This window comes from Manis pentadactyla, chromosome 18, assembly GCF_030020395.1.
Source record: "Manis pentadactyla isolate mManPen7 chromosome 18, mManPen7.hap1, whole genome shotgun sequence".
NCBI classification, from domain to species: Eukaryota; Metazoa; Chordata; class Mammalia; order Pholidota; family Manidae; genus Manis; species Manis pentadactyla.
Window position 1 is genome coordinate 28,434,431 of NC_080036.1, and position 22,013 is coordinate 28,456,443.

At 44.7% G+C, this 22,013-nt stretch overlaps 1 protein-coding gene across 3 annotated transcripts in view; it reads left to right on the forward strand.

Annotated features, from left to right (window-relative positions):
- The window catches only part of ZNF592 (zinc finger protein 592), a 54,646-nt gene that overhangs the window by 16,122 nt on the left and 16,511 nt on the right, over positions 1-22,013 (forward strand). For all 3 annotated transcript variants that reach the window (XR_008994689.1, XM_036932022.2, XM_036932021.2), the window contains one exon: positions 16,298-18,545. Coding sequence is in view for 2 of the 3 variants with exons in the window: in XM_036932022.2 (XP_036787917.1) it covers positions 16,317-18,545 (2,229 nt within the window). In the remaining variant the exon portion in view is untranslated. The remainder of the gene's footprint in view (positions 1-16,297; positions 18,546-22,013) is intronic.

Here is a 22,013-nt window from a genome sequence, read left to right on the forward strand (position 1 = left end):
CGGTGCCCAGATGAGGCACCCTGGAGCAGAAGCTCGGGCGAGGAGGCGCCTTCGGGCACAGTTGTTTTGGGGCCAGTGGCGCGGAGTATCAGATACTCTGCTCTAGTCAGGAGGACAGCTCCGGCCCTGACAGGCCCCAGAGGGTCTGGGACGAGCACCGGTCGGGGAATGGCATCGTGGGAGGTGGCTGGAGAGGCGGGCAGAGGCCGGATGGGGATGGCTCCGCCATGCTCGGCAGAGAGTTTGAGCTGCATCCTGAAGGTACAGGGATTTTGAAGGGGGGCGTTTCTGTGATCTGATCTGTGTTTTACAGCACCTCTGTAGCAAATTGTGTGCTAGAGGGGTAGAGACTAGAGGAAGAAAGGGCCAGGTGACTAGCGGTGTCATTTGGCCTGGGTCCACTGGGGCACCTGACTTCTTGTACTGCTGAGACTCTCTTAGACTGTCTTCTGCTAGATTAAATTAGGATACCAGGTACCTCACAAAATGAAACAGTGGCTGCTGACTGACTCAGAACATCTGTGACTTCGGGTCAGGTAGGCCTTGTATTCAGGAGAGTAATGATGTGTACATGTTTGCTCATCATTTTAGGTGTTAAGGTTTATGTACAAATCTGATAGTTCTAGATTAATTTGCTAATGCAGCCTAGCCTATTCAAGGACTCAAGATCCTTCAAGTTAGTTTAATTTTTCATATTAAAATTCCACCAAGGTGTCTAAGATCTTCATGCAGGTGATAGGTGACAGACAGCATAGGGGTGAAGGCCAGTTCTGGTGGTCATAATTTCTTTTTTTTAGAGGGCATCTCTCATATTTATTGATCAAATGGTTGTTAACAACAATAACATTCTGTATAGGGGACTCAATGCACAATCATTAATCAACCCCAAGCCTAATTCTCAACAGTCTCCAATCTTCTGAAGCATAACGAAGAAGTTCTTACATGGTGAACAAGTTCTTACATAGTGAATAAGTTCTTACATGGTGAACAGTGCAAGGGCAGCCATCACAGAAACTTTCGGTTTTGATCACGCATCATGAACTATAAACAGTCAGGTCAAATATGATTATTCGTTTGATTTTTATACTTGATTTATATGTGAATCCCACATTTCTCCCTTATTATTATTATTATTATTATTATTATTATTATCTTAAAATAAAATGCTGAAGTGGTAGGTACATGCCAGATAAAGGTAGAAAACATAATTTAGTGCTGTAAGAGGGCAAATGTAGATGATCAGGTCTGTGCCTATAGAGTAAGTATTAATCCAAGCTAGACAAGGGCAACAAAACATCCACGGATGCAGAAGATTTTTCTCAAAACGGGGGGTGAGGTTCTAAGCCTCACCTCTGTTGATCCCCAATTTCTCACCTGATGGCCCCCCTGCGACTGTGCCTGTCTTAGGTTGTTCCTCCCTTGAGGAATCTTACCCGTCTCTGGCTAACCAGTCATCTTCCGGGGCCATACAGGGAAATGTAAAGTTGGTAAGTGAGAGAGAACAAATATTCTTTGAAAAAGCTGGCTTTTTACTTCTTTGCAGATTTATGCCCTGTGGCTTCTCTGCCCAGCATTTGTCTTGAGGTATCTTTACCACTTGGAAGAATTATGATACTCGGTAAATTTGATATGAGGCACGAATTCTATTAAAGGGTTGTAATTAGGAAGGAAGAAGAAAAGCTATAGAAGTAGCAGACGGAAGAAAACATGGGAAGATTGATTATTTCTTTGACATATCTTCTTGTAGAGTAACTTCAGCATGTATAGGTTTTAAACTACTAATTAAATTGCGTACACACATTAACATAATAGGAATACAGCTACATAACAAAAGCAGACCTACAATTACCAGCCATCTCCAGTGAAACCAAGGTCATAATTTCTTAGTCTTTTAGTTCTACCTTTCCCTGTCTGGGGCTTTATTCTGAGTCCAGGAATGTGGGGTTCTTTCTCCTTTCCTTTGATCCAGCTAAAGTTTCACTGAATTCCCTTCTCTGCCACCTAGGGAAGTAATGGTTTCTGATCAGTGTTGTAGCCAGAGTCCAGACGGAAGCTCCTGCAGGTCACGGGGGCAGCCGCTCGGTCACATGCTTGCCTTCTCTCTCTCCCCTTGCCTGGCTTCCACTCCTGGATCAGAAGACATTCCCCATCCTGGCAGCCAACTCGAGCACTTTCTCCTGGTCTCTGTTCTGCTAAGTGATCTCTCTCTCTCTCTCTGTGTCATCCAGCTTGAGTTATTCTTTACTACTCTTGGAATGCTCCTTTTAATTAAAATAGAAAGCTGAGGGTAACTTTCATTTACCCATTTTAAACCTCTTAACATTGCAACAGTAATTGAACACATGTTGTATCCATATGTAAACCATAGTCAGGCATATGCAGGAGCTTAAAGAGTTCACTGCCAGGTTGTGAAAGCACATACCCAGATCCTTCTTCTAGTGCTCATCTAGCAGACAATGGCAAATTCAAGGAAACTTAATTTTGTTGTGTTACAGTCCAGTGTCCCTTAAATCATGCTGCCTTTAACTTGCACCATAAAAATCTGTAATGTGTTATTTGCTTCCTTGTCTCATTAAACAGAGTATACTGAATAAAGATCAGATATTTCTTAATGCTTTTGGAGTGCCTCTGCCCCCTTGATGGCCTGTTACTGAACTTTTATTAATCTACCATTACCAAATTTAGATATTGTTAAGAAAAACAGATGACTAAGTTTAATATTTTTGAAATTCAAAGGCTTCGATGTCGAGAGAAAGAAAACTCATAGGTTTAGTGGCAATTCCTTGTTCTTAGTTCCTCAGAGCCTTTTTGTTTTGTTTTGTTTTCATTCTTAGATTTGAGTAAATATGAATATTACTACATATATCTGTGTTCCCTGTAACTTTGGTGTATTTTATGACTAACGGATAAAGTCATCTTTTGTCTAAATCTTTTGTTTCAAACTTCAGCATGCTGCCCTCTCCTGTCCAGTATTTTGAAGTTTGGTGAACAAACCTGTATTTCATTTATGCCCCCACCCTGCTGAATAAATAGAGATCTAATTTTTAGGCTGTCATGAGAAAGCTCTTCTGCCTGTGGACCTCTCTGATTCGGGTCTGTCTGTCTGCAGGCATGGGGACCAAAACTGCCCAGCACTTGGGCTGTCACACTGGGTGTTTTTGAATAAGGGCAGGATCACAAGTATTTCTGTTTCCAGTATCCTTTCTGACAATGCCTAGTGTTTTCTGGGCTTGTTGTGATGAAACATGCAATGTAGTGTCTTAAGGGAACAGCCTAAGCTGATGTCCAAGCCTTTTTATTGAACAGTTTAGCTTCTAAGCCATTATTCTAAAAGTATAATTGGAATTGCTTCTCCCTAAATGGTCTTCACGTTTGCCGTCACTGATGATCCTTTGCCATAATTTTGCCTATTCATACAGCCTCATGAGAACTTCTTTTAATTTTGCATTTTGATGTCTGTAAGAGCTCTAAGGGCATTTGTGATCATTGCTTCAGTAAACACTTGTTGGTACCCAGTGGAGGACACAGGATGAGTGGCGCAGGTAAGCCTCCTCCTTCGTGAAGCTGGTGCCTGATTCTTCTGCTGGATCATTGGTTCCCAAAGCACTGTGGCAATGAGACCTCCTTTGTAAATTAGTCTGCATGGGCCCTGGTGTAGTAATGGTGTCTTTGATGGCCGGTCATTGGGAACACATGTGGATATAAGGTCGGGTCATCTTATGGGTTGGGAAGGTCCATTCTAGGTATTTTATGAAAGCCTTAAACTCCAGTCCAGGGCTGGTCAGTGGTTCCCCATATTCATTCATATACATTCACTCAAGTTCTGTGAATTCAGTCTTTAAAACTGTTTTTTGGTGAAATTTTGGCATTTAAAGTCTGTGGAAATTCTGCCTACTAGTTTCTCCACAATCATACTGTTTTTACCCCTCAAAGAATTCTGATAGGCTAATTAGGCCTGATGAGGCCCTTTCACAAATAAAGTGTTATTCCCTCTCTCTTATCCAGTTGACATGTTTATTACATGTTTGGTAAAATTTCTTGGGCAACTAATAGACCCTGTAATAAAAAATGAGAATTTATATTTACTTTTTTTTAGTTTCCAGATCTTCCCTGAGGAGAAACTTATAGCATAAAGGATATAGCATCAATCTGCCAGTCCTGGAGTTGCCTTCGCCCTCCGAGAGGGTCACACACACTGTAGCATGGTTCCACCATCTCACCCTTGAATGAAATTCGCTCTTAGCCTGGGCCGCAGAGAACCAGCGAGCCCTCGGCCTGCCTTGCCTGTTGGCCAGGCCCCTCTGACGCCAGGAGAGCTCGCGCGCCTGGGTCTGTCTGGCCTGTCCGGGTACCTCAGGCTGAGCCCTGCTCCGTGCTCTGCAGGGGGGGGGCCCTGGGTCCTGGCTGATATTCTGGGCATGGGGCAGATGCCACACCCAGACTCCAGCCCTGAGAGCCGTTGCCAGGCCAGCTGGGCAGCTGTGTGTGGTTTGCTCTTCCTAACTTATGACAGGTTGTGCACACTAGTGAATGCTGAAGATTTTCACTCTGACTGCACTTTTTATTTTAATTACTTCACTGATTTCTAGCTGGCTGTCTCCTGCTGAGTCATGCCAGATGGGCTTTTGGAATTTTAATGATTTTCAGAGTTCTCTTGTAAGAGACTCTCAAATTTTTTGACCTGCCTAATTTTTTCTTCTTTTTGTATATTAAAAATATAATTTGATAAGGCAATATGAGAAATACAGTTTGAAATAAATAGTTTGAATAAATAATTTGAAAATGCAGAGAGACAAAAGAAAGAAAATAATTTCACTATCTGTTAAGATACTTAAGATTTTGGAGTATTCTTCTAGCCTTTTTCACAAAAACTGTATGTTTTAATTTTTTGTTTTAAATGGAGATTGTACTGTATATACATTTCAGTATTTTTTCCTCAGTTTATAATAGAAGCATTTCTCATAGCCTTAAATATTGATCTATAATGATATCTACTGTCATTTGTGTTAATATACCATAATTTGTTGAACCAGTTTCCTATTAATAAACACATTAAACTTGTGTTTAATTTTTTATTATAAAATAATTTTGTTTAATTATTTTTTAATGATTATCTTTGTCATGTGCATCTCTATTTCCTTAGGATACATTTCCGAAAGTGGAATTATGAGGCCTTATTTATGCATTGCTAAATTGCTCCTAGGGAGACAGATTATTTTGCCACATCTCTGCCAACACTGGGAATTACTATTTTTTGAAAACCTTGGTCAATTTGATAAGCTAAAAGTGGTTTTCTCATTTTAATTTGTATTGCTCTAATTTCTTGTGAGGTGGCACCTTTTTAAATGTGTTGTCCAGTTGCATCTCTTTTTTAAATTGCCCGTGCATCACCTTTGCTCATATGGGTTCTTTGTAGCTTTGTGGGTGCCTTTTATGTATTAGTGAAAGATATTAATGATAGTAACTATGTTGTAAATACTCCTTTTGGTTTGTTGTTTACATTTTAACTTTGTGCTGGCAGTTTTTGATGACTAGAACTTTTTATTGGTAGTCTTTTTCTTCAGTGTACTCCCCATGCTTTTATAACAGATATATTTTTCTTAATTACTAATTTGTACTTAGGAACAATGTGATACTTTAGGGCAAGGCTTAAAGGAATACAAACACTTGGGTACACCATGAGCCCTTAATTGCTGTTGACGATTGCTACGATTGCTGCTGTTTTGGGTTTTCCTTACTAGGGACAAAGAGAAAACAAGACTTGATCTTTGGCTTTTAAAAGCGTAAGCTTTGGAGGGGGCGGAAGATGGCGGCGTGAGTAGAGCAGCGGAAATCTCCTCCCAAAACAACATATATCTATGAAAATATAACAAAGACAACCCTTCCTAGAATAAAGACCAGAGGACACAGGACAATATCCAGACCACATCCACACCTGAGAGAACCCAGCGCCTCGCGAAGGGGGTAAGATACAAGCCCCGGCCCCGCGGGAGCCGAGCGCCCCTCCCCCCAGCTCCCGGCGGGAGAAGAGCAGGCAGAGCGGGAGGGAGACGGAGCCCAGGGCTGCCGAACACCCAGCCCCAGCCATCCGGGCCAGAGTGTAGGGCCCTCGATACTGGGAAAACGGGGCAGCAAGAACAGTGAGCAGGCACTGGAGGCTGGGAGACAGAGGACATAAGAAAAGCGCGCGACCATTTTTTTTTTTTTTTTGCTTTTTTGCTGCTTTGTTCTGGCGAGCGCTGTTTGGAAGTCTTAAAGGGACAGGGACCCCAATATTAGGGAAACAGGGCAGAAAGACCGGTGAGCAGAGGCCTGAGGCTGGCACCGGAGAATAAAGAAAAACGAACGACCACCTTTTTTTTTTTAAATAAAAAATTTTTTTTTTTTTTTAATTAAAAAAATTTTTTTTCTTGTTTTTTTTTGTGGTCGTTGTTTTGTTTTGGCGGGTGCTTTTTGGAAGTCTTAAAGGGGCAGGGCGGGCCACTTAATCCAGAGGTAGGGAATCCGGGACCTCTGGGCACCCTAACCCCTGGGCTGCAGGGAGCAGGGAGGCCCCTTACGGAGATAAATAGCCTCCCAGCCGCTCCTGCTCCAACGCGACTCCACCATTTTGGAGTAGCTGCCCGAGCCAGGCCACGCCCACAGCAACAGCGGAGATTAACTCCATAGCAGCCGGGCAGGAAGCAGAAACCCTGTCTGCGCGCAGCTGCGCAGCACAAGCCACTAGAGGCCGCTGTTCTCCCAGGAGAGGAGGGCCACAAACCAACAAGAAGGGAAGTCCTTCCAGCCGTCACTCGTCCCAGTTCTGCAGACTATTCCTATCACCATGAAAAGGCAAAGCTACAGGCAGACAAAGATCACAGAGACAACACCAGAGAAGGAGACAGACCTAACCAGTCTTCCTGACAAAGAATTCAAAATAAGAATCATAAACATGCTGACAGAGATGCAGAGAAATACGCAAGAGAAATGGGATGAAGTCCGGAGGGAGATCACAGATGCCAGAAAGGAGATCGCAGAAATGAAACAAACTCTGGAAGGGTTTATAAGCAGAATGGATAGAATGCAAGAGGCCATTGATGGAATTGAAATCAGAGAACAGGAACGCATGGAAGCTGACATAGAGAGAGACAAAAGGATCTCCAGGAATGAAACAATATTAAGAGAACTGTGTGACCAATCTAAAAGGAGCAATATCCGTATTATAGGGGTCCCAGAAGAAGAAGAGAGAGGCAAAGAGATGGAAAGTATCTTAGAAGAAATAATTGCTGAAAACTTCCCCACACTGGGGGAGGAAGTAATCAAACAGACCACGGAAATACACAGAACCCCCAACAGAAAGGATCCAAGAAGGGCAACACCAAGACACATAATAATTAAAATGGCAAAGATCAAGGACAAGGAAAGAGTGTTAAAGGCAGCTAGAGAGAAAAAGGTCACCTATAAAGGGAAACCCATCAGGCTAACGTCAGATTTCTCAACAGAAACCCTACAGGCCAGAAGAGAATGGCATGATATATTTAATACAATGAAACAGAAGGGCCTTGAACCAAGGATACTGTATCCAGCACGACTATCATTCAAATATGACGGTGGGATTAAACAATTCCCAGACAAACAAAAGCTGAGGGAATTTGCTTTCCACAAACCACCTCTACAGAACATCTTACAGGGACTGCTCTAGATGGGAGCACTCCTAGAAAGAGCACAGCACAAAACACCCAACATATGAAGAATCGAGGAGGAGGAACAAGAAGGGAGAGAAGAAAAGAATCTCCAGACAGTGTATATAACAGCTCAATAAGCGAGCTAAGTTAGGCAGTAAGATACTAAAGAGGCTAACCTTGAACCTTTGGTAACCACGAATTTAAAGCCTGCAATGGCAATAAGTACATATCTTTCAATAGTCACCCTAAATGTTAATGGGTTGAATGCACCAATCAAAAGACACAGAGTAACAGAATGGATAAAAAAGCAAGACCCATCTATATGCTGCTTACAAGAAACTCACCTCAAACCCAAAGACATGTACAGACTAAAAGTCAAGGGATGGAAAAACATATTTCAAGCAAACAACAGTGAGAAGAAAGCAGGGGTTGCAGTACTAATATCAGACAAAATAGACTTCAAAACAAAGAAAGTAACAAGAGATAAAGAAGGACACTACATAATGATAAAGGGCTCAGTCAAACAAGAGGATATAACCATTCTAAATATATATGCACCCAACACAGGAGCACCAGCATATGTGAAACAAATACTAACAGAACTAAAGGGGGATATAGACTGCAATGCATTCATTCTAGGAGACTTCAACACACCACTCACCCCAAAGGATAGATCCACTGGGCAGAAAATAAGTAAGGACACGGAAGCACTGAACAACACAGTAGAGCAGATGGACCTAATAGACATCTATAGAACTCTACATCCAAAAGCAGCGGGATATACATTCTTCTCAAGTGCACATGGAACATTCTCCAGAATAGACCACATACTAGGCCACAAAAAGAGCCTCAGAAAATTCCAAAAGATTGAAATCCTACCAACCAACTTTTCAGACCACAAAGGCATAAAACTAGAAATAAACTGTACAAAGAAAGCAAAGAGGCTCACGAACACATGGAGGCTTAACAACACGCTCCTAAATAATCAATGGATCAATGACCAAATCAAAATGGAGATCCAGCAATATATGGAAACAAATGACAACAACAACACTAAGCCCCAACTTCTGTGGGACACAGCAAAAGCAGTCTTAAGAGGAAAGTATATAGCAATCCAAGCATATTTAAAAAAGGAAGAGCAATCCCAAATGAATGGTCTAATGTCACAATTATCGAAATTGGAAAAAGAAGAACAGATGAGGCCTAAGGTCAGCAGAAGGAGGGACATAATAAAGATCAGAGAAGAAATAAATAAAATTGAGAAGAATAAAACAATAGCAAAAATCAATGAAACCAAGAGCTGGTTCTTCGAGAAAATAAACAAAATAGATAAGCCTCTAGCCAGACTTATTAAGAAGAAAAGAGAGTCAACACAAATCAACAGTATCAGAAACGAGAAAGGAAAAATCACGACGGACCCCACGGAAATGCAAAGAATTATTGGAGAATACTATGAAAACCTATATGCTAACAAGCTGGGAAACCTAGGAGAAATGGACAACTTCCTAGAAAAATATAACCTTCCAAGATTGACCCAGGAAGAAACAGAAAATCTAAACAGACCAATTACCAGCAATGAAATTGAAGAGGTAATCAAAAAACTACCAAAGAACAAAACCCCCGGGCCAGATGGATTTACCTCGGAATTTTATCAGACATACAGGGAAGACATAATACCCATTCTCCTTAAAGTCTTCCAAAAAATAGAGGAGGAGGGGATACTCCCAAACTCATTCTATGAAGCTAACATCACCCTAATACCAAAACCAGGCAAAGACCCCACCAAAAAAGAAAACTACAGACCAATATCCCTGATGAACGTAGATGCAAAAATACTCAACAAAATATTAGCAAACCGAATTCAAAAATACATCAAAAGGATCATACACCATGACCAAGTGGGATTCATTCCAGGGATGCAAGGATGGTACAACATTCGAAAGTCCATCAACATCATCCACCACATCAACAAAAAGAAAGACAAAAACCACATGATCATCTCCATAGATGCTGAAAAAGCATTTGACAAAGTTCAACATCCATTCATGTTAAAAACTCTCAGCAAAATGGGAATAGAGGGCAAGTACCTCAACATAATAAAGGCCATCTATGATAAACCCACAGCCAACATTATATTGAACAGCGAGAAGCTGAAAGCATTTCCTCTGAGATCGGGAACTAGACAGGGATGCCCACTCTCTCCACTGTTATTTAACATAGTACTGGAGGTCCTAGCCACGGCAATCAGACAAAATAAAGAAATACAAGGAATCCAGATTGGTAAAGAAGAAGTTAAACTGTCACTATTTGCAGATGACATGATACTGTACATAAAAAACCCTAAAGACTCCACCCCAAAACTACTAGAACTGATATCGGAATACAGCAAAGTTGCAGGATACAAAATCAACACACAGAAATCTGTGGCTTTCCTATATACTAACAATGAACCAACAGAGAGAGAAATCAGGAAAACAACTCCATTCACAATTGCATCAAAAAAAAATAAAATACCTAGGAATAAACCTAACCAAAGAAGTGAAAGACTTATACTCTGAAAACTACAAGTCACTCTTAAGAGAAATTAAAGGGGACACTAACAGATGGAAACTCATCCCATGCTCGTGGCTAGGAAGAATTAATATCGTTAAAATGGCCATCCTGCCCAAAGCAATATACAGATTTGATGCAATCCCTATGAAACTACCAGCAACATTCTTCAATGAACTGGAACAAATAATTCAAAAATTCATATGGAAACACCAAAGACCCCGAATAGCCAAAGCAATCCTGAGAAAGAAGAATAAAGTAGGGGGGATCTCACTCCCCAACTTCAAGCTCTACTATAAAGCCATAGTAATCAAGACAATTTGGTACTGGCACAAGAGCAGAGCCACAGACCAATGGAACAGACTAGAGAATCCAGACATTAACCCAGACATATATGGTCAATTAATATTTGATAAAGGAGCCATGGACATACAATGGCGAAATGACAGTCTCTTCAACAGGTGGTGCTGGCAAAACTGGACAGCTACATGTAGGAGAATGAAACTGGACCATTGTCTAACCCCATATACAAAAGTAAACTCAAAATGGATCAAAGACCTGAATGTAAGCCATGAAACCATTAAACTCCTGGAAGAAAACATAGGCGAAAACCTCTTAGACATAAACATGAGTGACCTCTTCTTGAACATATCTCCCCGGGCAAGGAAAACAACAGCAAAAATGAGTAAGTGGGACTATATTAAGCTGAAAAGCTTCTGTACAGCAAAAGACACCATCAATAGAACAAGAAGGATCCCTACAGTATGGGAGAATATATTTGAAAATGACACATCCGATAAAGGCTTGACGTCCAGAATATATAAGGAGCTCTCACGCCTCAACAAACAAAAAACAAATAACCCAATTAAAAAATGGGCAGAGGAACTGAACAGACAGTTCTCCAAAAAAGAAATACAGATGGCCAACAGACACATGAAAAGATGCTCCACATCGTTAATTATCAGAGAAATGCAAATTAAAACTACAATGAGGTATCACCTCACACCAGTAAGGATGGCTGCCATCCAAAAGACAAACAACAACAAATGTTGGCGAGGCTGTGGAGAAAGGGGAACCCTCCTACACTGCTGGTGGGAATGTAAACTTGTTCAACCATTGTGGAAAGCAGTATGGAGGTACATCAAAATGCTCAAAACAGACTTACCATTTGACCCAGGAATTGCACTCCTAGGAATTTACCCTAAGAATGCAGCAATCAAGTTTGAGAAAGACAGATGCACCCCTATGTTTATTGCAGCACTATTTACAATAGCCAAGAATTGGAAGCAACCTAAATGTCCATCAATAGATGAATGGATAAAGAAGATGTGGTACATATACACAATGGAATACTACTCAGCTATAAGAAAAGGGCAAATCCAATCATTTGCAGCAACATGGATGGAGCTGGAGGGTATTATGCTCAGTGAAACAAGCCAAGCGGAGAAAGAGAAATACCAAATGATTTCACTTATCTGTGGAATATAAGAACAAAGGAAAAACTGAAGGAACAAAACAGCAGCAGAATCACAGAACTCAAGAATGGACTAACAGGTACCAAAGGGAAAGGGACTGGGGAGGATGGGTGGGTAGGGAGGGATAAGGGGGGGAGAAGTAGGGGGGTATTAAGATTAACATGCATGGGGGGGTAGGAGAAAAGGGAGGGCTGTACAACACAGAGAAGGCAAGTAGTGATTCTACAACATTTTGCTATGCTGATGGACAGTGACTGTAAAGGGGTTTATAGGGGAGACCTGGTATAGGGGAGAGCCTAGTAAACATAATATTCGTCATGTAAGTGTAGATTAGTGATAGCAAAAAAAAAAAAAAAAAAGGGCAGTTCCTGTGTGGTAACCTCCAACGAATTCTACACAAGGGTATAAAGGGCATATAAAAGTGTAGGCAAAGGGTCTGTTTGTGTTTATACAGAGGATCAAAGCCTAATTGGGCTACCCCGAAAATGAACTAAGATACAATATGAAAAAGAACTTCCAACATCTGCACCCTCTGGAAGACTCATGCCAGAAGATGATCATCAAAAAACCCCAACAAAGATCCACGCACTGCTACAGCTGTAGATGCACTCATCCCACCAGTTCCTGGACCTGCCATGGGAATGAGGAAGGAGATATCTAAGCTGGCCTGTGCATACAGTAAAACAACAAAATTGGACTGGATCTATACTGTTGGAACTCAACCAAGAATTTGGAGAAGTGCAAATTGTAGCGCTCCAAAGTCTTACAACTACAAACTATTTATTGTTAAAAGAACATATGGCATGTGAACAGTCCCCAGGAATGGGTTGTTTTAATTTGTCTGATTTCTCTCAGACTGTTCAAGTTCAGTTGGACAATATCCACCATATCTTAGATAAGTTTTCACAAATGCCTAAGGTGCCTAACTGGTTTTCTTGGTTTCACTGGAGATGGCTGGTAATTACAGATATGCTTTGGTTATGTAACTATACTCCTATTATGTTAATGTGTGTGTGCAATTTAAGTAGTAGCTTAAAACCTATACATGCTGAAGTTACTCTACAAGAAGATATATCAAAGAAATAATCAATCTTCCCATGTTTTCTTCCGCCTGCTACTTCTATAGCTTTTCTTCTTCCTTCCTAATTACAACCCTTAAATAGAATTCGTGCCTCATATCAAATTTACCGAGTATCATAATTCTTCCAAGTGGTAAAGATACCTCAAGACAAATGCTGGGCATAGAAGCCACAGGGCATAAATATGCAAAGAAGTAAAAAGCTAACTTTTTCAAACAATAAGGCTTCTCTCTCACTTACCAACTTCACATTTCCCTGTATGGCCCCGGAAGATGACTGGTTAGCCAGAGACGGGTAAGATTCCTCAAGGGAGGAACAACCTAAGACAGGCACAGTCGCAGGGGGGCCATCAGGTGAGAAATTGGGGATCAACAGAGGTGAGGCTTAGAACCTCACCCCCCCGTTCTGAGAGAAATCTTCTGCATACGTGGATGTTTTATTGCCCTGGTCTAGCTTGGATTAACACATAGTCTACAGGCACACACCTGATCATCTACATTTGCTCTCTTACAACACTAAACTATGTTTTCTACCTTTATCTTGTATCTAAATACCACTTCAGCATTTTATTAAAAATAATAATAATAAAGAGAGAAATGTGGTATCCACATATAAATCAAGTATAAAAACCAAATGAGTATTCATATTTGAACTGACTGTTTATAGTTCATAATGCATGAGCAAAACCGAAAGTTTCTGTGATGACTGCCCTTGTACTGTTCACTATGTAACTTATTCATTATGTAAGAATTTGTTCTACATGTAAAAACTTGTTTGTTATGCCTCAGAAGATTGGAGACTGACAAAAATTAGGCTTGGGGTGGAATAATGATTGTGCATTGAGCATTGACTCCCCTATACAGAATTTTATTGTCGTTAACAACCATTTGATCAATAAATATGAGAGATGCCCTCACAAAAAAAAAAAAAAGGACAGACTTCCAATGGTAAAATAAATTAGTAACCGGGATGTAATGTATAGCATAAGGAATATAATCAAGATATTGTAACAGCCTGGTAGGGTGATAGCTGGAACCTAGAATTATGTATATAAATGTTCTACCACTGTGTTGTACACTTGAAACTCATGTAATGTAATACTGTGTGTCAACTACCCTTCAATAAAAAATAATTATTAAAAAAAAAAAAAAAAAAAAAAAAAAAACATTAAACACAGAAAAAAAAAAAAATAAAAGCGTAAGCTTTGGTATTTAGAATCCAAAGATTACAAAGCCCTTTTCTGCTGCCACTTTTGAGCTGCCTGCCACACCATTTACTAGCTCTGATTTTCCTTGCAAACTATACCTTACCTCACCTCTGACCATTCTCAGCCAATCCCCGAGATTTCTCTGTGTGGAGAAGATTCCTTCCTTCTGATGTTCTGTCACTGCTTCAAGCCCCTGTGACTTGGAGTTAGACAATAGTAGGCTCCCCCCCCCCCCCCCCCCCGCTAATCCTTGCAGAAACTGCCAACTACTACCCCTCCTCCCCCACACGCTCTTCCCAGCTCCTTAAAAAGGCTAATCTATATTACCCTTCTCTACTTTTTTTTCCTAGAGAGTTAAAAAAAAACAAAAAGGGAGGGGGGAATAAGATTATATAGCAACTATCACACAGGCTTTCCTTATAGTTGGTATCTGCCACATAGTGGCTCTGGGTGATGGCAGGCCCGGTGCACTGCCCTTGCTTCTGGGCTCCAGCACGTCTGTTCCAGGAGGCAGGCAATTTGTTGTCTTGAAACTTCACATCTCGTTTCAGTGGGATATTCTGCCAACCCATATTTAGTTTAGATAATTGGTCTTTCAGTCAGTTATTATCCGTCGTAATTAGATACCTTCCCAGTGAGATGGGGCCAGAACTCTCAAGCAGGCAGATGTGTCTGGTCGGGGGCTGGCAGCGGGCAAGAAAGCAAACTCTCGGACCTGTCGATCCGGAGGGTGCTCGCAGGTGCCTCAGCCACGCCGCCTGCTCCTCTGTGGCTCCAGGTGTTTGATTTTTTTTCTTCTTAAAATTATAAAATCAATCCATCAGCCCAAAAAGAGTTTTGAAAAATATAGTCCACCAGTAATCCCACCACCCTGTGTAATTATTTTTCTCTGTTTTTTAAATCTTGGCTCAAATGCACACTTAGTTTTACATTGTTATAGTTTGATAACAGATTTGTGTGTTTTTGTTTTTTTTTTGACTTAACCCTATAAGTAATATTCCATGTTGCTATTGTAGGATTTTTAATGACTGTATAACAGTCTATCAATTATTTAATCAGTCCCTGCTCTTAGACCTTTAGGTTCTGCCTTTGTGTGTATGTCTCTCCTGTGTTTTGTTTTAATAATGCCGTAAATACTTTTGCATACAGCTTTTGTGAATTTTTGTTTCTGGCAGTGGGTTCCTAGACCCAAGGATTTGCCGCTTACCTGGGTCTCTGCAGCTCTAGTACTGCTTCCTGAAAGAGTTGTGTTAGTCTGCATCCAGAATGGTTTTCAGTATAAACATGGTGTAAGAAATATGTAAGCAAGTAAGGCTCTGAGATGCTGAAGCAGATGGAGGATTTATGGGCCGAACAAGAGAGGTAGTGGGGTTTTTCTTCCTCTTTGCAGCAGATTTGAGCCAGCGAGCCAGCTTCATGGTTCCTCCAAGTGTGAATGTTATAATAATTTGTTAGTGGAAGTCCTCTTTCCTAAGGGCCTTGGGTTTCCTCTGTTGCAATAGTTAATGTAGTCTGCTTCTCCTGAAGGAAATGTGGATTTCCTTTTCTTTGTGTAGTAAGATAAAGTTTAGGGCTTCCCCCAAATTGTTTCCTGTCCAATTTGATAACTGTGGTCCTTTGCGAGTTACCCCTCTGCCCCTCAGGTTTAGTGATCCATTCATCAACCAATAACAGTTTTAGGGTGAAAATTAAGAAATCAAGCAGATGCTGACTAGAGAAAAACAAATACCCAAGGGATGGTATAATTTGCTAGAGTTTATTTATGAGACAGCTAGTATAAATCCTGACAATAGCAAATCATTTTGGATTTGACTGAATTCATACAGCAAAAAAGTAATAAAAAGTTAGTGATTAATTACTGAGAGTGAATTAGCAGAAGGTATAGCCAAGTCTCATATGAATCAGAAGTTTTCTAAAATAAAGAGGAAAAGAGGTGCTGAGCCATGCTTTTCTTTTTTTTAAGGGCTGAGTGAGTGGTTTTTTGCTAGTGTGCATGGTCGGGGGGTGCCGGTCCCTGAGAGCTAAGGGAGTGTGCGCTCTCTGGGTAGCGGCCACCCAGGAATTCCCAGATACTGATGTTCAGGGCTTGCCAGGCAGCCTTGTCACTGCACATAAACTTCTCTTTCCACCCCTGCCACAGCGTCCCCGGCATCCTGGAAACCTGTTGGGGTAAAACAGGCGTGTGACTCCCCAGAGTATGGGGATTTGTGCATGTGTGTGCTGGCTGCGTGTGTGTGAGTGTGATGGGCGTGGGATGCTGCTGGACAGAGTCCAGTGGGCCCTGCCGACCACTGATCCTGTGCTCCGTTCCTGTTGCAGCCCTCGCCGGCATCCAGCCATGGGGGACATGAAGACTCCAGATTTTGATGACCTTCTGGCTGCCTTTGACATCCCAGACCCCACCAGCCTTGATGCCAAGGAGGCCATCCAGACCCCCAGTGAGGAGAATGAGAGCCCTCTCAAGCCTCCAGTCATGTGTGTGGATGAGAACGTGTCCTTGTCTCACTCGGCATCAGCCTCAGACGCACCGGCCGTGAGTGTCATTGTCAAGAACACCAGCCGCCAGGAGTCGTTTGAAACGGAGAAAGACCACATTGCTCCCAGCCTCCTACACAATGGATTCCGGGGCTCAGACCTGCCTCCAGATCCTCACAACCTGGCCCACAACTGTGGGAAGTTCGACTCCACTTTCATGAATGGAGACAGTGCCAGGAGTTTCCCTGGCAAGCTGGAACCTTCCAAATCAGAGCCATTGCCAACCTTTAACCAGTTCAGTCCAATCTCCAGCCCAGAGTCTGAGGATGCCATCAAAGATAATGGGTTTGGGATGAAGCCCAAGCACTCTGATAGTTATTTCCCACCGCCTCCCGGGTGTGGGCCTGTTGGGGGCCCAGTCCTGGAGGCTCTGGCTAAGTTTCCAGTCCCAGAGCTACACATGTTTGATCACTTTTGTAAGAAAGAACCTAAGCCAGAACCCGTGTCCCTGGGGAGTCCGCAGGAGCGCGAGCGAGGTGGGAAGACAGTGGCGGAACCGCACACAGAGCTGTTCTTCGGGGAAGCTTTGGAGTTCCACAGCCACCCCAGCAACAGTGTCACAGAGCCTGCGGGGCTGGCCCTGGAGCTCGGCGCCTGCTCTGCAGTCCCCCCGAGGCAGCGCCTGAAGCCAGCTCATTCCAAGCTGTCCTCCTGTGTTGCAGCCTTGGTGGCCCTGCAAGCCAAGAGAGTGGCCAGCGTCACCAAGGAGGATCAGTCTGGCCACACAAAGGATTCCTCAGGGCCGGCGAAAGAGGTCTCCAAAGGCAGCCCCAAAATGCCCAAGTCACCAAAGAGTCCCCGGAGCCCCCTGGAGGCCGCTAGGAGAAGCACGAAGGCCCCGGACAGCCCTCGGAGCCTGTGCAGCGACTGCAGCGGCAAAGGCTCGCCCTCCGTGGCGGCCAGTTCCCCGCCAGCCATCCCCAAAGTCAGAATCAAAACCATCAAGACGTCGTCGGGGGAGATCAAACGGACCGTCACGAGGATCCTGCCAGACCCTGACGACCCCAGTAAGTCCCCTGTCGGGTCGCCCCTGGGGAGTGCCGTCGCCGAGGCCCCCGAGGCGCTGGAGGACGAGATCCCTGCCCTGCCTGCGGTGGAGCACTTCCCCGAGGTGGGCACAGGTTCAGAGAGCCCGCAGGACGACAGGAAAGGGGCCGACAGCTTGATGAAGGCCGGCAGATCTCCGTCGCCCTGCTGCGGTTCTGGGTCCCGCGCCCCCAAGGGGGCCACCCTCGGCTCACAGCCGGGCAGGAAGCAGCAGCCCAGCAGAGCGCCGCAGGCGTCTGCCCTGGCCCCTGCCAGCCTCCTGCCCAAAGCCGTGCACCTGGCCAACCTGAACCTGGTCCCCCACAGCGTCGCCGCGTCGGTGACGGCCAAGTCCTCGGCGCAGAGGCGTAGCCAGCCGCAGCTCACACAGATGTCCGTGCCCCTGGTCCACCAGGTGAAGAAGGCCGCCCCGCTGGTGGTGGAGATCTTCCACAAGGTCCTCCACAGCTCCAACCCCGTGCCCCTCTACGCGCCAAACCTCAGCCCGCCTGCGGACAGCAGGATCCACGTGCCGGCCAGTGGGTACTGTTGCCTGGAGTGTGGGGACGCGTTTGCCTTAGAGAAGAGCCTGAGCCAGCACTACGGCCGGCGCAGCGTCCACATCGAGGTGCTGTGCTCGCTCTGCTCCCAGACGCTGCTCTTCTTCAACAAGTGCAGTCTGCTGCGGCACGCCCGCGCCCACAAGAGCAAGGGGCTCGCCATGCAGTGCTCCCAGCTGCTGGTCAAGCCCATCTCTGTGGACCAGATGTTCGTGTCGGCCCCTGCCAGCTCCACGGCCCCAGCAGCTCCTGTGCCCCACCTTTCCCCCAAACACAGCGTCGTGCCAGCCAGTGCCAGCCCAACCCTTCCTGCCTTGCCGCTCTACCCAGACCCTGTGAGGCTCATCCGGCATGGAGTCAAGTGTCTCGAGTGTCACAAGCAGATACGGGATTACGTGGCCATGGCCGCACATTACCAGAGGACGGCAGAGGAGGCCGAGGGGCTGGTAAGCAGAGCTGCCTGGGGTGGGTGCCAGGCCCATGATGGGCCAGGAGAGAAAAGTTTATTTACGTGGAGGCAGTGGTGGCATCTCAGGAGTCTTAGCGACCTGTTTGAACATACAGGGCTTGGCATTCATTGAGAAAAGTGTCCTGCCCACAAGTGAGCAGAGCCTCTGAGGAATCCGTGAGCGTACTGACAGGCACGGCCCATGCTCCAGGGGGCTGTCGGGGCTCACTGTCAGGCCTGGGCTGGGCCCTGCTGGCTCGCACCCTGCGCTCCGACAGGTGACAGTATGTGCCCTGAAAACTGGGGGGGCTCAGGAGGTGCTTCAGCGCCCTGCACCTCAGTCTATACTTCTAAGATCCATGTCATTAATAAGTTGTCTGCCTCACAGCAGACCTGGCAGCTTTTGCAGAGTTACTGTGGGGAAACTGCAACAGGGCCCACACCGGGGCTGATGAGGAGGTAGAGCAGACTGACATGGGGCCCTGGGGCACAGGCTCTTTCCTCTGCTCTTCCTGCTCTAGGAGAGCGCCTGCGCTTACCTGCTTGTCCAGTTCTTGGTTATGCGTGATGAGGGCTGAATTTTTTTTTTTTAAGTTGTTCTGTGCCGAAAATACCTTTTGGTGCCCTCTGTGTCAGGGGCTGTCTATACTGGCAAGGTCCTGGGAGTGCCTCCTGACCTGCCTCCCGAAGGCCTCTTCTTCCTGCCCCAGCTGACTCTTCACCGTGGAGCCCGGCCCGCCCCCCTGCTGAGCCTCCCTAGGCCAGGGCCACAGAGGCCTGGGAGGAGAACACACAGCTCTTTGACTCGGTTCAGCAGGGGGCTTTGCACGTGTGTTCTGTGTGCCCACTGTGTGCCGGGCACAGAGATACCAGTGGCGGGGAGTCACACTGTTCCTCCAGGGCTCACAGCAGCTCTGTGCGGGCAAGGCTGGCCCGCCCAGCAGCTCCCAGGGGAGGCAGCCTAAGGTAGGGCTCAAAGAGGCTCACCACCTAATGTCGTGGTGTGCCTCAGAGGCCAGGTCACCAGACTCCAGGCACGGGGAGGGTGCTGTGTGGACGGGACGTATGAGCTGGACCTGCGAGGATGAGTTTAGGGGAGCAGGAGGGGCAAGGGTGGTCCCAGGCGCAGGGAACAAAGGAGTGTGAAAGTGCAAGGTCCATCTTTGGACCTGGCATTGTTGGGATGAGGCCCGCCTGGGGAGTGTCAGGGCGGAGACAGGAGGTGGGATTTGGGGGCCCAGGGGGGCCTCCAAGGTGCCTCAAGATTGCTGTTGCCTCTCTCTTCTCACCTGTTTCTGTTTGCATCTTCCTGCTGATGAGGCAGGTGGAGTGGGGCCCCCCCAGGGCCCTTTCCCAGGGGGCTTCAGTTACTCTTGCTGGGCCAGGCGATCAGAACTCTTGCCAGCTGAGGTCTGATGCCCCACACGGTTCCTTACCAACCTTCTAAACTCCAAGCAGGCAGAGGTCTGGGTGTAGCATCCCCAACTGGTACCCTCCTCATCTGGCATCATCTCCACATTGTTCTCCTCCTCTAGGGGGAACTGGCCAGGAGGCTATCCCCAGATGGGAGGGCTGTCGGGCTTCTCTCAGCCTAGCTTGAATCCTTCTCAAAATCTCCCGCCAATAAATTGTGGCCTCAGAGTCTCAGGGCAAGAGTAAGGCCTGAACCTGGGCCGAAGCATAACTTCAATGGCTGTTGGCTTGAGTTCCCCGAGACAACACCCAGGCTTCAGGCCACATCCAGGACGGGAAGTGAGCAGACGGGGTGGGGTGGGCTTCCCCCTGAGGTGGGGACTGCAGGACAGCACGTGTGGGCCTGCTGGCTTCTTCCTGGGAGTCCGCCCTGGACCAGCGTGCCTCCTGGTGCAGTGGCTGGAGGATCCTTCTCCTTGCATTCCAAGCCACCCTATCGGGCAGGGTGTCAGCACAGAGAGAGGATTTCTTCTTGTTCTTAAGCTTTTATTTAACTATAGTGTCACTATCACACCCAACAATTAATAATTCCTTAATATCATTTAATGCAAGTTCATATTCACATTTTTCCTTCAAGTCACAAATTGCCTTTTTGCAGTTGGGCTTGTTTTGAATCAGGATCCAATCATGGAAAACATGTTATGTTTGTTTGTTATATCTTTTAAATTTCTCAATCTAGAACAGTATCTCTTCCCACTCCAACCCATGAGGCCTCCTCTCCCCTGCCTTTCATGTCATTGATACGTTGAAGAAACTGGGTCATGTGTCCTGAGAATTTCCCAGGACAGTTCTGGGTTTGACTGACTGTTTCCTGAGGATTTTCAGCATAATTTTGGGTTTGATGACTCCCTTCTCATGTGATTACTTTGTTCCCTACAGCCGTTTTCTCTGTAGACTGGAAGTGATAAAGGCTGGCTTCACTCCGGTTCAGTTTTGAGGAGGGAGGTACTGTGCTCTTCACATTCATGACTTCAGGGAGGCCCAGGGCACTTGGTTGTCTCAGTTCTCATGATGTGAGCTTGATCAGTGAGTTTACGTGGTGATTTTTGTTTCCTTCATTGTAAAGTTTCTGATCATTTACCTTAATGATTTTAGTATTCGTTAATAATAGCTGCTTAAGTCAGTAATTTTATTAGGAGTTGCAAAAGGGTGTTTTTCTAATTTTATTATTATTTTTCTCATTTATTAGCTGAAATTCTGTATAAAATGTCTTTCCCTCTTTCCTGAAGGCTATTTGGTTACCCTGAAATTTAGTTTATGTTGGTAAATGGGATACATACTAATTTGGTTCCCTTAGTTAACAGTTTTTTTTTTGTTACCATTAATCTACAATTACATGAAGAACATTATGTTTACTAGGCTCCCCCCTTCACCAAGTCTCCCCCACAAACCCCATTACAGTCACTGTCCATCAGCGCAGCAAGATGCTGTAGAATCACTACTTGTCTTCTCTGTGCACAGTTTTTACAGTAGTGAGTTGATGCCTCAACAGTCTCAAATAGTGTTTTAAGTCTCTCTTCTGTTATTTTTTAAATCATGGTAAAATACACCTAACAAAGTTTACCATCTTAACCATTTTTAAATGTATAGTTCAGTAGTGTTGAAGTACATTCACATTGTGCAATCAATCACCAGAACTATTCATCTTGCAAAACTGAAAGTCCGTATCCATTAAACAGCAACTCCTCATTCCCCTACTCCTCACTGCCCCTGGAAGCCACCCCATTCGACCTTGTCTCTTTGAATTTGACTATTCTGGGGACCTCATACAGTGTTCATCCTTTTGTGACTGATCTATTTCACTTAGCATAATGTCCTCAAGGTTCATACATGTCACAGATTTCTCAGAACTTGCTTCATTTTTAAGGCTGAATAATATTCCATCATATGTATATACATTTTATTTATCCATCCATTAGTGGGCATGGGGGTTGCTTCCACCTTTTGAGGGTATTTTGAATAATGCTACTATGAACATGATGGCCCTGCTTTT